Source organism: Scyliorhinus torazame, chromosome 26 (genome assembly GCF_047496885.1).
Source record: "Scyliorhinus torazame isolate Kashiwa2021f chromosome 26, sScyTor2.1, whole genome shotgun sequence".
In the NCBI taxonomy this organism is placed as follows: Eukaryota; Metazoa; Chordata; class Chondrichthyes; order Carcharhiniformes; family Scyliorhinidae; genus Scyliorhinus; species Scyliorhinus torazame.
The window spans coordinates 43,009,834-43,024,310 of NC_092732.1; the positions used below are offsets into that span (position 1 = coordinate 43,009,834).

General features: G+C 62.5%; 1 protein-coding gene across 1 annotated transcript in view; it reads right to left on the bottom strand.

Moving 5' to 3' along the window:
• LOC140403018 (DNA-directed RNA polymerase III subunit RPC3-like) overlaps nt 1–14,477 on the bottom strand; it is a 232,156-nt gene that overhangs the window by 124,460 nt on the left and 93,219 nt on the right. Inside the window, 1 exon segment of the mRNA XM_072490671.1 lies at nt 7,544–7,694. Coding sequence (XP_072346772.1) covers nt 7,544–7,694 — 151 coding nt within the window.

Genomic DNA, 14,477 nt, shown 5'->3' on the forward strand with positions numbered 1-14,477 from the left:
GGTAGTGAGGGGAGGCGGGGGAGAGCGAGGTAGTGAGGAGAGGCGAGGAGAGCGAGGTAGTGAGGGGAGGCGGGGAGAGTGAGGTAGTGAGGGGAGGCGGGGAGAGTGAGGTAGTGAGGGGAGGCGGGGAGAGCGAGGCAGTGAGGGGAGGCGGGGGAGAGTGAGGTAGTGAGGGGAGACGGGGGGAGAGTGAGGGAGTGACGGGAGGCGGGGGAGAGTGAGGTAGTGAGGGGAGGCGGGGGAGAGTGAGGTAGTGAGGGGAGGCGGTGGAGAGCGAGATAGTGAGGGGAGACGGGGAGAGCGAGGTAGTGAGGGGAGAAGGGGGGAGAGTGAGGTAATGAGGGGAGGCGGGGGAGACCGAGGTAGTGAGGGGAGGCGGGGAGAGCGAGGTAGTGAGGGGAGGCGGGGGGAGAGTGAGGTAGTGAGGGGAGGCGGGGAGAGTGAGGTAGTGAGGGGAGACGGGGGAGAGTGAGGTAGTGAGGGGAGGCGGGGGAGAGTGAGGTAGTGAGGGTAGGCGGGGGAGAGCGAGGTAATGAGGGGGGCGGGGGAGAGCGAGTTAGTGAGGGGAGGCGGGGACAGTGAGGTAGTGAGGGGAGACGGGGAGAGCGAGGTAGTGAGGGGAGGCGGGGGAGAGTGAGGTAGTGAGGGGAGGCGGGGAGAGTGAGGTAGTGAGGGGAGGCGGGGGAGAGTGAGGTAGTGAGGGGAGACGGGGAGAGCGAGGTAGTGAGGGGAGGCGGGGAGAGTGAGGTAGTGAGGGGAGGCGGGGAGAGCGAGGTAGTGAGGGGAGGCGGGGAGAGTGAGGTAGTGAGGGGAGACGGGGAGAGCGAGGTAGTGAGGGGAGGCGGGGGACAGAGAGGTAGTGAGGGGAGACGGGGGAGAGTGAGGTAGTGAGGGGAGGCGGGGGAGAGCGAGGGAGTGAGGGGAGGCGGGGGACAGAGAGGTAGTGAGGGGAGACGGGGGAGAGTGAGGTAGTGAGGGGAGGCAGGTCGAGTGGGATAGAGAGAGAGATGGGGGGTGAGGTGGAGGGAGAGAAGACAGGGAGAGGGAATGGAGTGAGAATGGGAGTGAGAGGGAGTGAGAGAGGGGAGGGAGAGGGAGGGAGCAAGAGAGAGAGGGGGATGGAGGAGAGAATGGAGGGGGTGAGGGTGGGAGAGGGAATGGAGGGGAGAGGGAAGAGAGTGTGACAGGAGAGACGGAGATGGGGAGGGTGTGACGGGCGAGACGGAGACGCGGGGAGGGTATGATGGGCGATGCTGAGTCTCGGGGAGGGTATGATGGGCGATGCTGAGTCTCGGGGAGGGTGTGACGGGCGATGCTGAGTCTTGGGGAGGGTATGGAGAGCGAGGCTGAGACCCGGGGAGGGTATGAAGGGTGATGCTGAGTCTCGGGGAGGGTGTGATGGGCGATGCCAAGACTCGGGGAGGGTGTGATGGGCGTTGCCGAGACTCGGGGAGTGTGTGACGGGCGATGCTGAGTCTCGGGGAGGGTATGAAGAGCGATGCTGAGTCTCGGGGTGGGTGTGAAGGGCGATGCTGAGTCTCAGGGAGGGTGTGACGGGCGATGCTGAGACTCGGGGAGGGTATGAAGGGCGATGCTGAGTCTCGTGGAGGGTGGGACGGGTGATGCTGAGTCTCGGGGAGGGTGTGACGGGCGATGCTGAGACTCGGGGAGGGTTTGAAGAGCTATGCTGAGTCTCGGGGAGGGTATGAAGGGCGATGCTGAGTCTCGGGGAGGGTGTGACGGGCGATGCTGAGTCTCGGGGAGGGTGTGACGGGCGATGCTGAGTCTCGGGGAGGGTATGAAGGGTGACGCTGAGACTCGGGGAGGGTTTGAAGAACGATGCTGAGTCTCGGGGAGGGTGTGACGGGCGATGCTGAGACTCGGGGAGGGTTTGAAGAGCGATGCTGAGTTTCGGGGAGGGTGTGACGGGCGATGCTGAGACTCGGGGAGGGTTTGAAGAGCGATGCTGAGACAAGGGGAGGGTTTGAAGAGCGATGCTGAGTCTCGGGGAGGGTTTGAAGAGCGATGCTGAGTCGCGAGGAGGGTATGAAGGGCGATGCTGAGTCTCGGGGAGGGAGTGACGGGCGATGCTGAGTCTCGGAGAGGGTGTGACGGGCGATGCTGAGTCTCGGGGAGGGAGTGACGAGCGATGCTGAGACTCGGGGAGGGTTTGAAGAACGATGCTGAGTCTCGGGGAGGGTGTGACGGGCGATGCTGAGACTCGGGGAGGGTTTGAAGAGCGATGCTGAGTCTCGGGGAGGGTGTGACGGGCGATGCTGAGACTCGGGGAGGGTTTGAAGAGCGATGCTGAGACAAGGGGAGGGTTTGAAGAGCGATGCTGAGTCTCGGGGAGGGTTTGAAGAGCGATGCTGAGTCGCGAGGAGGGTATGAAGGGCGATGCTGAGTCTCGGGGAGGGTGGGACGGGTGACGCTGAGTCTCGGAGAGGGTGTGAAGAGCGATGCTGAGTCTCGGGGAGGGAGTGACGGGCGATGCTGAGTCTCGGAGAGGGTGTGACGGGCGATGCTGAGTCTCGGGGAGGGAGTGACGAGCGATGCTGAGACTCGGGGAGGGTTTGAAGAGCGATGTAGAGTCTCGGGGAGGGTATGAAGGGCGATGCTGAGTCTCGGGGAGGGTGTGACGGGCGATGCTGAGTCTCGAGGAGGGTGTGACGGGCGATGCTGAGACTCGGGGAGGGTTTGAAGAGCGATGCTGAGTCTCCGGGAGGGTGTGACGGGCGATGCTGAGACTCGGGGAGGGTATGAAGAGCGATGCTGAGTCTCGGGGAGGGTGTGACAGGCGATGCTGAGTCTCGGGGAGAGTATGAAGAGCGATGCTGAGTCTCGGGGAGGGTATGAAGTGCGATGCTGAGTCTCGGGGAGGGTGGGACGGGTGATGCTGAGTCTCGGGGAGGGTGTGACGGGCGATGCTGAGACTCGGGGAGGGTTTGAAGAGCGATGCTGAGTCTCGGGGAGGGTATGAAGGGCGATGCTGAGTCTCGGGGAGGATGGGACGGACGATGCTGAGTCTCGAGGAGGGTGTGACGGGCAATGCTGAGACTCGGGGAGGGTTTGAAGAGCGATGCTGAGTCTCGGGGAGGGTGTGACGGGCGATGCTGAGACTCGGGGAGGGTGTGACGGGCGATGCTGAGTCTCGGGGAGGGTGTGACGGGCGATGCTGAGACTCGGGGAGGGTTTGAAGAGCGATGTTGAGTCTCGGGGAGGGTGTGACGGGCGATGCTGAGTCTCGAGGAGGGTGTGACGGGCGATGCTGAGTCTCGGGGAGGGTGTGACGGGCGATGCTGAGACTCGGGGAGGGTTAGAAGAGCGATGCTGAGTCTCGGGGAGGGTGTGACGGGCGATGCTGAGACTCGGGGAGGGTATGAAGAGCGATGCTGAGTCTCGGGGAGGGTGTGACGGGTGATGCTGAGACTCGGGGAGGGTTTGAAGAGCGATGCTGAGACTCGGGGAGGATTTGAAGAGCGATGCTGAGACTCGGGGAGGGTGTGACGGGCGATGCTGAGTCTCGGGGTCAGTATGAAGAGCGATGCTGAATCTCGGGGAGGGTATGAAGGGCGATGCTGAGTCTCGGGGAGGGTGTGACGGGCGATGCTGAGTCTCGGGGAGGGTGTGACGGGCGATGCTGAGTCTCGGGGAGGGTTTGAAGAGCGATGCTGAGTCTCGGGGAGGGTATGGAGGGTGACGCTGAGACTCGGGGAAGGTTTGAAGAGCGATGCTGAGTCTCGGGGAGGGTGTGACGGGCGATGCTGAGACTCGGGGAGGATTTGAAGAGCGATGCTGAGTCTCGGGGAGGGTGTGACGGGCGATGCTGAGACTCGGGGAGGGTTTGAAGAGCGATGCTGAGTCTCGGGGAGGGTGTGACGGGTGATGCTGAGACTCGGGGAGGGTTTGAAGAGCGATGCTGAGACTCGGGGAGGGTTTGAAGAGCGATGCTAAGTCTCGGGGACGGAGTGACGGGCGATGCGGAGTCTCGGGGAGGGTGTGACGGGCGATGCTGAGTCTCGGGGAGGGTTTGAAGAGCGATGCTGAGTCTCGGGGAGGGTGTGACGGCGATGCGGAGTCTCGGGGAGGGTGTGACGGGCGACGCTGAGTCTCGGAGAGGGTGGGACGGGCGATGCTGAGTCTCGGGGAGGGTGTGACGGGCGATGCTGAAACTCGGGGAGGGTTTGAAGAGCGATGCTGAGTCTCGGGGAGGGTATGAAGGGTGATGCTGAGTCTCGGGGAGGGTGTGACGGGCGACGCTGAGTCTCGGAGAGGGTGGGACGGGCGATGCTGAGTCTCGGGGAGGGTGCGACGGGCGATGCTGAGTCTCGGGGAGGGTATGAAGGGTGACGCTGAGACTCGGGGAGGGTTTGAAGAACGATGCTGAGTCTCGGGGAGGGTGTGACGGGCGATGCTGAGACTCGGGGAGGGTTTGAAGAGCGATGCTGAGTCTCGGGGAGGGTGTGATGGGTGATGCTGAGACTCGGGGAGGGTTTGAAGAGCGATGCTGAGACTCGGGGAGGGTTTGAAGAGCGATGCTGAGTCTCGGGGAGGGTTTGAAGGGCGATGCTGACTCTCGGGGAGGGTATGAAGAGCGATGATGAATCTCAGGGAGGGTGTGAAGGGCGATGCTGAGACTCGGGGAGGGTGTGACGGGCGATGCTGAGTCTTGGGGAGGGTGTGACGGGCGATGCTGAGTCTCGGGGAGGGTGTGAGGGGCGATGCTGAGACTTGGGGAGGATTTGAAGAGCGATGTTGAGTCTCGGGGAGGGTGTGACGGGTGATGCTGAGTCTCGGGGAGGGTGTGACGGGCGATGCTGAGTCTCGGGGAGGGTGTGACGGGCGATGCTGAGACTCGGGGAGGGTGTGACGGGCGATGCTGAGTCTCGGGGAGGGTGTGGTGGGCGATGCTGAGTCTCGGGGAGGGTGTGACGGGTGATGCTGAGACTCGGGGAGGGTTTGAAGAGCGATGCTGAGACTCGGGGAGGGTTTGAAGAGCGATGCTGAGTCTCGGGGAGGGTTTGAAGGGCGATGCTGACTCTCGGGGAGGGTATGAAGAGCGATGATGAGTCTCAGGGAGGGTGTGAAGGGCGATGCTGAGACTCGGGGAGGGTGTGACGGGCGATGCTGAGTCTTGGGGAGGGTGTGACGGGCGATGCTGAGTCTCGGGGAGGGTGTGAGGGGCGATGCTGAGACTTGGGGAGGATTTGAAGAGCGATGTTGAGTCTCGGGGAGGGTGTGACGGGTGATGCTGAGTCTCGGGGAGGGTGTGACGGGCGATGCTGAGTCTCGGGGAGAGTGTGACGGGCGATGCTGAGACTCGGGGAGGGTGTGACGGGCGATGCTGAGTCTCGGGGAGGGTGTGATGGGCGATGCTGAGTCTCGGGGAGGGTGTGACGGGCGATGCTGAGTCTCGGGGAGGGTGTGACGGGCGATGCTGAGACTTGGGGAGGATTTGAAGAGCGATGTTGAGTCTCGGGGAGGGTATGAAGGGCGATGCTGAGTCTTGGGGAGGGTGTGACGGGCGATGCTGAGTCTCGAGGAGGGTGTGACGGGCGATGCTGAGACTCGGGGAGGGTTTGAAGAGCGATGCTGAGTCTCGGGGAGGGTGTGACGGGCGATGCTGAGACTCGGGGAGGGTATGAAGAGCGATGCTGAGTCTCGGGGAGGGTGTGACAGGCGATGCGGAGTCTCGGGGAGGGTTTGACGGGCGATGCTGAGTCTCCGAGAGGGAGTGACGGGCGATGCTGAGTCTCGGGGAGGGTGTGACGGGCGATGCTGAGTCTCGGGGAGGGTGTGACGGACGATGCTGAGACTTGGGGAGGATTTGAAGAGCGATGTTGAGTCTCGGGGAGGGTATGAAGGGCGATGCTGAGTCTCGGGGAGGGTGTGACGGGCGATGCTGAGTCTCGAGGAGGGTGTGACGGGCGATGCTGAGACTCGGGGAGGGTTTGAAGAGCGATGCTGAGTCTCGGGGAGGGTGTGACGGGCGATGCTGAGACTCGGGGAGGGTATGAAGAGTGATGCTGAGTCTCGGGGAGGGTGTGACGGGTGATGCTGAGCCTTGGGGAGGGTTTGAAGAGCGATGCTGAGACGCGGGGAGGGTTTGAAGAGCGATGCTGAGTCTCGTGGAGGGTATGAAGGGCGATGCTGAGTCTCGGGGAGGGAGTGACGGGCGATGCTGAGTCTCGGGGAGGGTGTGACGGGCGATGCTGAGACTCGGGGAGGATTTGAAAAGCGATGCTGAGTCTCGGGGAGGGTGTGACGGGCGATGCTGGGACTCGGGGAGGGTGTGACGGGCGATGCTGAGTCTCGGGGAGGGTGTGACGGGCGATGCTGAGACTCCGGGAGGGTGTGACAGGCGATGCTGAGTCTCGGGGAGAGTATGAAGAGCGATGCTGAGTCTCGGGGAGGGTATGAAGGGCGATGCTGAGTCTCGGGGAGGGTGGGACGGGTGATGCTGAGTCTCGGGGAGGGTGTGACGGGCGATGTTGAGACTCGGGGAGGGTTTGAAGAGCGATGCTGAGTCTCGGGGAGGGTATGAAGGGCGATGCTGAGTCTCGGGGAGGGTGTGACGGGCGATGCTGAGTCTCGGGGAGGGTGTGACGGGCGATGCTGAGTCTCGGGGAGGGTATGAAGTGTGACGCTGAGACTGGGGGAGGGTTTGAAGAGCGATGCTGAGTCTCGGGGAGGGAGTGACGGGCGATGCTAAGACTCGGGGAGGGTTTGAAGAGCGATGCTGAGTCTCGGGGAGGGTGTGACGGGTGATGCTGAGACTCGGGGAGGGTTTGAAGAGCAATGCTGAGACAAGGGGAGGGTTTGAAGAGCGATGTGGAGTCTCGGGGAGGGTTTGAAGAGCGATGCTGAGTTTCGGGGAGGGTATGAAGAGCGATGCTGAGTCTCGGGGAGGGTGTGAAGAGCGATGCTGAGTCTCGGGGAGGGCATGAAGAGCGATGCTGAGTCTCGGGGAGGGTGTGAAGGGCGATGCTGAGTCTCGGGGAGGGCGTGACGGGCGATGCTGAGTCTCGGGGAGGGTGTGACGGGCGATGCTGAGACTCGGGGAGGGTATGAAGAGCGATGCTGAGTCTCGGGGACGGTGTGACGGGCGATGCTGAGTCTCGGGGAGGGTGTGAAGAGCGATGCTGAGACTCGGGGTGGGTTTGAAGAGTGATGCTGAGTCTCGGGGAGGGAGTGACGGGTGATGCTGAGACTCGGGGAGGGTAAGAAGGGCGATGCTGAGACTCGGGGAGGGTATGAAGGGCGATGCTGAGTCTCGGGGAGGGTATGAAGGGCGATGCTGAGTCTCGGGGAGGGTATGAAGAGCGATGCTGAAACTCGGGGAGGGTTTGAAGAGCGATGCTGAGTCTCGGGGAGGGTGTGACGTGCGATGCTGAGACTCGGGGAGGGTTTGAAGAGCGTTGCTGAGTCTCGGGGAGGGTTTGAAGAGCGATGCTGAGTCTCGGGGAGGGTGTGACGTGCGATGCTGAGACTCGGGGAGAGTTTGAAGAGCGTTGCTGAGTCTCGGGGAGGGTGCTCTCTCTACCTGCAGGGACATGTAGTTATCGGACAGCATTTGGTACATCATCTCTTTCGCTTCTTTCGCAGGAATCATCGCAAAATCCTCCACCTGCTTCTGTTCCAAGTGGCGTTTGCGGAGCAGAAGTCGGAAAATTCGAGCTGAGCGGGATCCAAACCTGTGTGGGAAGCACAGACAGGAATATCCAATCCCATTAACCCATTAATATCCAATCCCATTACTATCCAACCCCATTAACCCATTAATATCCAACCCCATTAACCCAATTAATATCCAATCCCATTGACCCATTAATATCCAACCCCATTACTATCCAACCCCATTAACCCATTAATATCCAACCCCAGTACTATCCAACCCCATTAACCCATTACTATCCAACCCCATTAACCCATTAATATCCAACCCCATTACTATCCAACCCCATTAACCCATTAATATCCAACCCCATTAACCCATTAATATCCAACCCCATTCCTATCCAACCCCATTAACCCATTAATATCCAACCCCATCACTATCCAACCCCATTAACCCATTAATATCCAACCCCATTACTATCCAACCCCATTAACCCATTAATATCCAACCCCATTACTATCCAACCCCATTAAACCATTAATATCCAACCCCATTAACCCATTAATATCCAACCCCATTACTATCCAACCGCATTAACCCATTAATATCCAATCCCATTAACCCATTAACATCCAATCCCATTAACACATTAATATCCAATCGCATTAACATCCAATCCCATTAACCCACTAATATCCAATTCCATTAACCCATTAATATCCAACCCTCCCGGCCTGTGCTGACACTGAGCTCCACACACAGCACAGCGAGATCCCAGGGCCCTCCCGGCCTGTGCTGACACTGAGCTCCCCCACAGCACAGCAAGATCCCAGGGCCCTCCCGGCCTGTGCTGACACTGAGCCCAACACACAGCACAGCGAGATCCCAGGGCCCTCCCGGCCTGTGCTGTCTGTCACTGAGCTCCACACACAGCACAGCAAGATCCCAGGGCCCTCCCGGTCTGTGCTGACACTGAGCTCCCCCACAGCACAGCGAGATCCCAGAGCCCTCCCGGCCTGTGCTGTCTGACACTGAGCCCAACACACAGCACAGCAAGATCCCAGGGCCCTCCCGGCCTGTGCTGTCTGACACTGAGCTCCCCCACAGCACAGCGAGATCTCAGGGCCCCTCCCGGTCTGTGCTGACACTGAGCTCCACACAGCACAGCAAGATCCCAGCGCCCTCCCGGCCTGTGCTGTCTGACACTGAGCCCAACACACAGCACAGCAAGATCCCAGGGCCCCCCCGGCCTGTGCTGACACTGAGCCCAACACACAGCACAGCAAGATCCCAGGGCCCCTCCCGGCCTGTGCTGACACTGAGCCCAACACACAGCACGGCAAGATCCCAGGGCCCTCCCGGCCTGTGCTGTCTGACACTGAGCCCAACACACAGCACAGCAAGATCCCAGGGCCCCCCCGGCCTGTGCTGACACTGAGCCCAACACACAGCACAGCAAGATCCCAGGGCCCCTCCCGGCCTGTGCTGACACTGAGCCCAACACACAGCACAGCAAGATCCCAGCGCCCTCCCGGCCTGTGCTGTCTGACACTGAGCCCAACACACAGCACAGCAAGATCCCAGGGCCCCCCCGGCCTGTGCTGACACTGAGCCCAACACACAGCACAGCAAGATCCCAGGGCCCCCCCGGTCTGTGCTGACACTGAGCTCCCCCACAGCACAGCAAGAACCCAGGGCCCCTCCCGGTCTGTGCTGACACTGAGCTCCCCCACAGCACAGCAAGATCCCAGGGCCCTCCCGGCCTGTGCTGTCTGACACTTAGCTCCCGCACAGCACAGCAAGATCCCAGGGCCCTCCCGGCCTGTGCCGTCTGACACTGAGCTCCACACACAGCACAGCAAGATCCCAGGGCCCTCCCGGTCTGTGCTGTCTGACACTGAGGTCCCCCACAGCACAGCAAGATCCCAGGGCCCTCCCGGCCTGTGCTGTCTGACACTTAGCTCCCGCACAGCACAGCAAGATCCCAGGGCCCTCCCGGTCTGTGCTGTCTGACACTGAGGTCCCCCACAGCACAGCAAGATCCCAGGGCCCTCCTGGCCTGTGCTGTCTGACACTGAGCTCCCCCACAGCACAGCAAGATCCCAGGGCCCTCTCGGCCTGTGCTGACACTGAGCTCGCCCACAGCACAGCGAGATCCCAGGGCCCTCCCGGTCTGTGCTGACACTGAGCTCCCCACAGCACAGCGAGATCCCAGGGCCCACCCGGCCTGTGCTGTCTGACACTGAGCCCAACACACAGCACAGCAAGATCCCAGGGCCCTCCCGGCCTGTGCTGTCTGACACTGAGCCCAACACACAGCACAGCGAGATCCCAGGGCCCTCCCGGCCTGTGCTGTCTGACACTGAGCTCCCCACACACAGCACAGCAAGATCCCAGGGCCCTCCCGGCCTGTGCTGTCTGACACTGAGCTCCCCCACAGCACAGCGAGACCCCAGTGCCCACCCGGCCTGTGCTGTCTGACACTGAGCCCAACACACAGCACAGCAAGATCCCAGGGCCCTCCCGGCCTGTGCTGTCTGTCACTGAGCTCCACACAGCACAGCGAGATCCCAGGGCCCACCCGGCCTGTGCTGTCTGACACTGAGCTCCACACACAGCACAGCAAGATCCCAGGGCCCCTCCCGGTTTGTGCTGTCTGACACTGAGCCCAACACACAGCACAGCGAGATCCCAGGGCCCTCCCGGCCTGTGCTGTCTGACACTGAGCTCCCCCACAGCACAGCAAGATCCCAGGGCCCTCCCGGCCTGTGCTGACACTGAGCTCCCCCACAGCACAGCGAGATCCCAGGGCCCTCCCGGCCTGTGCTGTCTGACACTGAGCTCCCCCACAGCACAGCGAGATCCCAGGGCCCTCCCGGTCTGTGCTGACACTGAGCTCCACACACAGCACAGCAAGATCCCAGGGCCCTCCCGGCCTGTGCTGTCTGTCACTGAGCTCCACACACAGCACAGCAAGATCCCAGGGCCCTCCCGGTCTGTGCTGACACTGAGCTCCCGCACAGCACAGCAAGATCCCAGGGCCCTCCCGGTCTGTGCTGACACTGAGCTCCACACACAGCACAGCAAGATCCCAGGGCCCTCCCGGCCTGTGCTGTCTGTCACTGAGCTCCCCCACAGCACAGCAAGATCCCAGGCCCCTCCCGGCCTGTGCTGTCTGACACTGAGCTCCCCCACAGCACAGCAAGATCCCAGGCCCCTCCCGGCCTGTGCTGACACTGAGCTCCACACACAGCACAGCGAGATCCCAGGGCCCCTCCCGGTCTGTGCTGACACTGAGCTCCACACACAGCACAGCAAGATCCCAGGGCCCTCCCGGCCTGTGCTGACACTGAGCTCCCCCACAGCACAGCAAGATCCCAGGGCCCTCCCGGCCTGTGCTGTCTGACACTGAGCTCCACACACAGCACAGCGAGATCCCAGGGCCCTCCCGGCCTGTGCTGTCTGTCACTGAGCTCCCCCACAGCACAGCAAGATCCCAGGGCCCTCCCGGCCTGTGCTGACACTGAGCTCCCCCACAGCACAGCAAGATCCCAGCGCCCTCCCGGTCTGTGCTGTCTGACACTGAGCTCCCCCACAGCACAGCGAGATCCCAGGGCCCTCCCGGCCTGTGCTGTCTGACACTGAGCCCAACACACAGCACAGCAAGATCCCAGGCCCCTCCCGGTCTGTGCTGACACTGAGCTCCACACAGCACAGCAAGATCCCAGGGCCCTCCCGGCCTGTGCTGTCTGACACTGAGCTCCACACACAGCACAGCGAGATCCCAGGGCCCTCCCGGTCTGTGCTGTCTGACACTGAGCTCCCCCACAGCACAGCAAGATCCCAGGCCCCTCCCGGCCTGTGCTGACACTGAGCTCCACACAGCACAGCGAGATCCCAGGGCCCTCCCGGCCTGTGCTGTCTGACACTGAGCCCAACACACAGCACAGCAAGATCCCAGGGCCCTCCCGGTCTGTGCTGTCTGACACTGAGCTCCACACACAGCACAGCAAGATCCCAGGGCCCTCCCGGCCTGTGCTGACACTGAGCTCCACACAGCACAGCAAGATCCCAGGGCCCTCCCGGCCTGTGCTGACACTGAGCTCCACACAGCACAGCAAGATCCCAGGGCCCTCCCGGCCTGTGCTGACACTGAGCTCCCCCACAGCACAGCAAGATCCCAGGGCCCTCCCGGCCTGTGCTGACACTGAGCTCCACACAGCACAGCGAGATCCCAGGGCCCCTCCCGGCCTGTGCTGACACTGAGCTCCACACAGCACAGCGAGATCCCAGGGCCCTCCCGGTCTGTGCTGTCTGACACTGAGCTCCCCCACAGCACAGCGAGATCCCAGGGCCCTCCCGGCCTGTGCTGTCTGACACTGAGCTCCACACAGCACAGCAAGATCCCAGGGCCCTCCCGGTCTGTGCTGACACTGAGCTCCACACAGCACAGCGAGATCCCAGGGCCCTCCCGGCCTGTGCTGTCTGACACTGAGCTCCACACACAGCACAGCAAGATCCCAGGGCCCTCCCGGTCTGTGCTGTCTGACACTGAGCTCCACACACAGCACAGCAAGATCCCAGGGCCCTCCCGGTCTGTGCTGACACTGAGCTCCACACAGCACAGCGAGATCCCAGGGCCCTCCCGGCCTGTGCTGTCTGACACTGAGCTCCACACAGCACAGCAAGATCCCAGGGCCCTCCCGGTCTGTGCTGACACTGAGCTCCCCCACAGCACAGCGAGATCCCAGGGCCCTCCCGGTCTGTGCTGACACTGAGCTCCCCCACAGCACAGCGAGATCCCAGGGCCCTCCCGGTCTGTGCTGTCTGACACTGAGCTCCACACACAGCACAGCGAGATCCCAGGGCCCTCCCGGCCTGTGCTGACACTGAGCTCCCCCACAGCACAGCGAGATCCCAGTGCCCTCCCGGTTTGTGCTGTCTGACACTGAGCCCAACACACAGCACAGCAAGATCCCAGGCCCCTCCCGGCCTGTGCTGTCTGACACTGAGCTCCACACAGCACAGCGAGATCCCAGTGCCCTCCCGGTTTGTGCTGTCTGACACTGAGCCCAACACACAGCACAGCAAGATCCCAGGGCCCTCCCGGTCTGTGCTGTCTGACACTGAGCTCCACGCACAGCACAGCAAGATCCCAGGGCCCCTCCCGGTCTGTGCTGACACTGAGCTCCCCCACAGCACAGCAAGATCCCAGGGCCCCTCCCGGCCTGTGCTGTCTGACACTGAGCTCCACACACAGCACAGCGAGATCCCAGGGCCCTCCCGGCCTGTGCTGTCTGACACTGAGCTCCACACACAGCACAGCGAGATCCCAGGGCCCTCCCGGTTTGTGCTGTCTGACACTGAGCCCAACACACAGCACAGCAAGATCCCAGGCCCCTCCCGGCCTGTGCAGACACTGAGCTCCCCCACAGCACAGCGAGATCCCAGGGCCCTCCCGGCCTGTGCTGACACTGAGCTCCACACACAGCACAGAGAGATCCCAGGGCCCTCCCGGTCTGTGCTGTCTGACACTGAGCCCAACACACAGCACAGCGAGCTCCCAGGGCCCACTCGGCCTGTGCTGACACTGAGCTCCACACACAGCACAGCAAGATCCCAGGGCCCCTCCCGGCCTGTGCTGACATTGAGCTCCACACACAGCACAGCGAGATCCCAGGGCCCTCCCGGTCTGTGCTGTCTGACACTGAGCTCCACACACAGCACAGCGAGATCCCAGGGCCCTCCCTGCCTGTGCTGTCTGACACTGAGCTCCCCCACAGCACAGCAAGATCCCAGGGCCCTCCCGGCCTGTGCTGACACTGAGCTCCCCCACAGCACAGCGAGATCCCAGGGCCCTCCCGGTCTGTGCTGTCTGACACTGAGCTCCCCCACAGCACAGCAAGATCCCAGGGCCCTCCCGGCCTGTGCTGTCTGACACTGAGCTCCACACACAGCACAGCGAGATCACAGGGCCCTCCCGGTCTGTGCTGTCTGACACTGAGCCCTACACACAGCACAGCAAGATCCCAGGACCCTCCCGGCCTGTGCTGACACTGAGCTCCCCCACAGCACAGCGAGATCCCAGGGCCCTCCCGGTCTGTGCTGTCTGACACTGAGCTCCCCCACAGCACAGCAAGATCCCAGGGCCCTCCCGGCCTGTGCTGTCTGACACTGAGCTCCACACACAGCACAGCGAGATCTCAGGGCCCTCCCGGTCTGTGCTGTCTGACACTGAGCTCCACACACAGCACAGCGAGATCCCAGGGCCCTCCCGGTCTGTGCTGTCTGACACTGAGCTCCACACACAGCACAGCAAGATCCCAGGGCCCTCCCGGTCTGTGCTGTCTGACACTGAGCTCCACACACAGCACAGCGAGATCCCAGGGCCCTCCCGGTCTGTGCTGTCTGACACTGAGCTCCCCCACAGCACAGCAAGATCCCAGGGCCCTCCCGGCCTGTGCTGTCTGACACTGAGCTCCACACACAGCACAGCGAGATCTCAGGGCCCTCCCGGCCTGTGCTGACACTGAGCTCCACACAGCACAGCGAGATCCCAGGGCCCTCCCGGCCTGTGCTGTCTGACAATGAGCCCAACACACAGCACAGCGAGATCCCAGGGCCCTCCCGGCCTGTGCTGACACTGAGCTCCCCCACAGCACAGCGAGATCCCAGGGCCCTCCCGGTCTGTGCTGTCTGACACTGAGCTCCCCCACAGCACAGCAAGATCCCAGGGCCCTCCCGGCCTGTGCTGTCTGACACTGAGCTCCACACACAGCACAGCGAGATCACAGGGCCCTCCCGGTCTGTGCTGTCTGACACTGAGCTCCCCCACAGCACAGCGAGATCACAGGGCCCC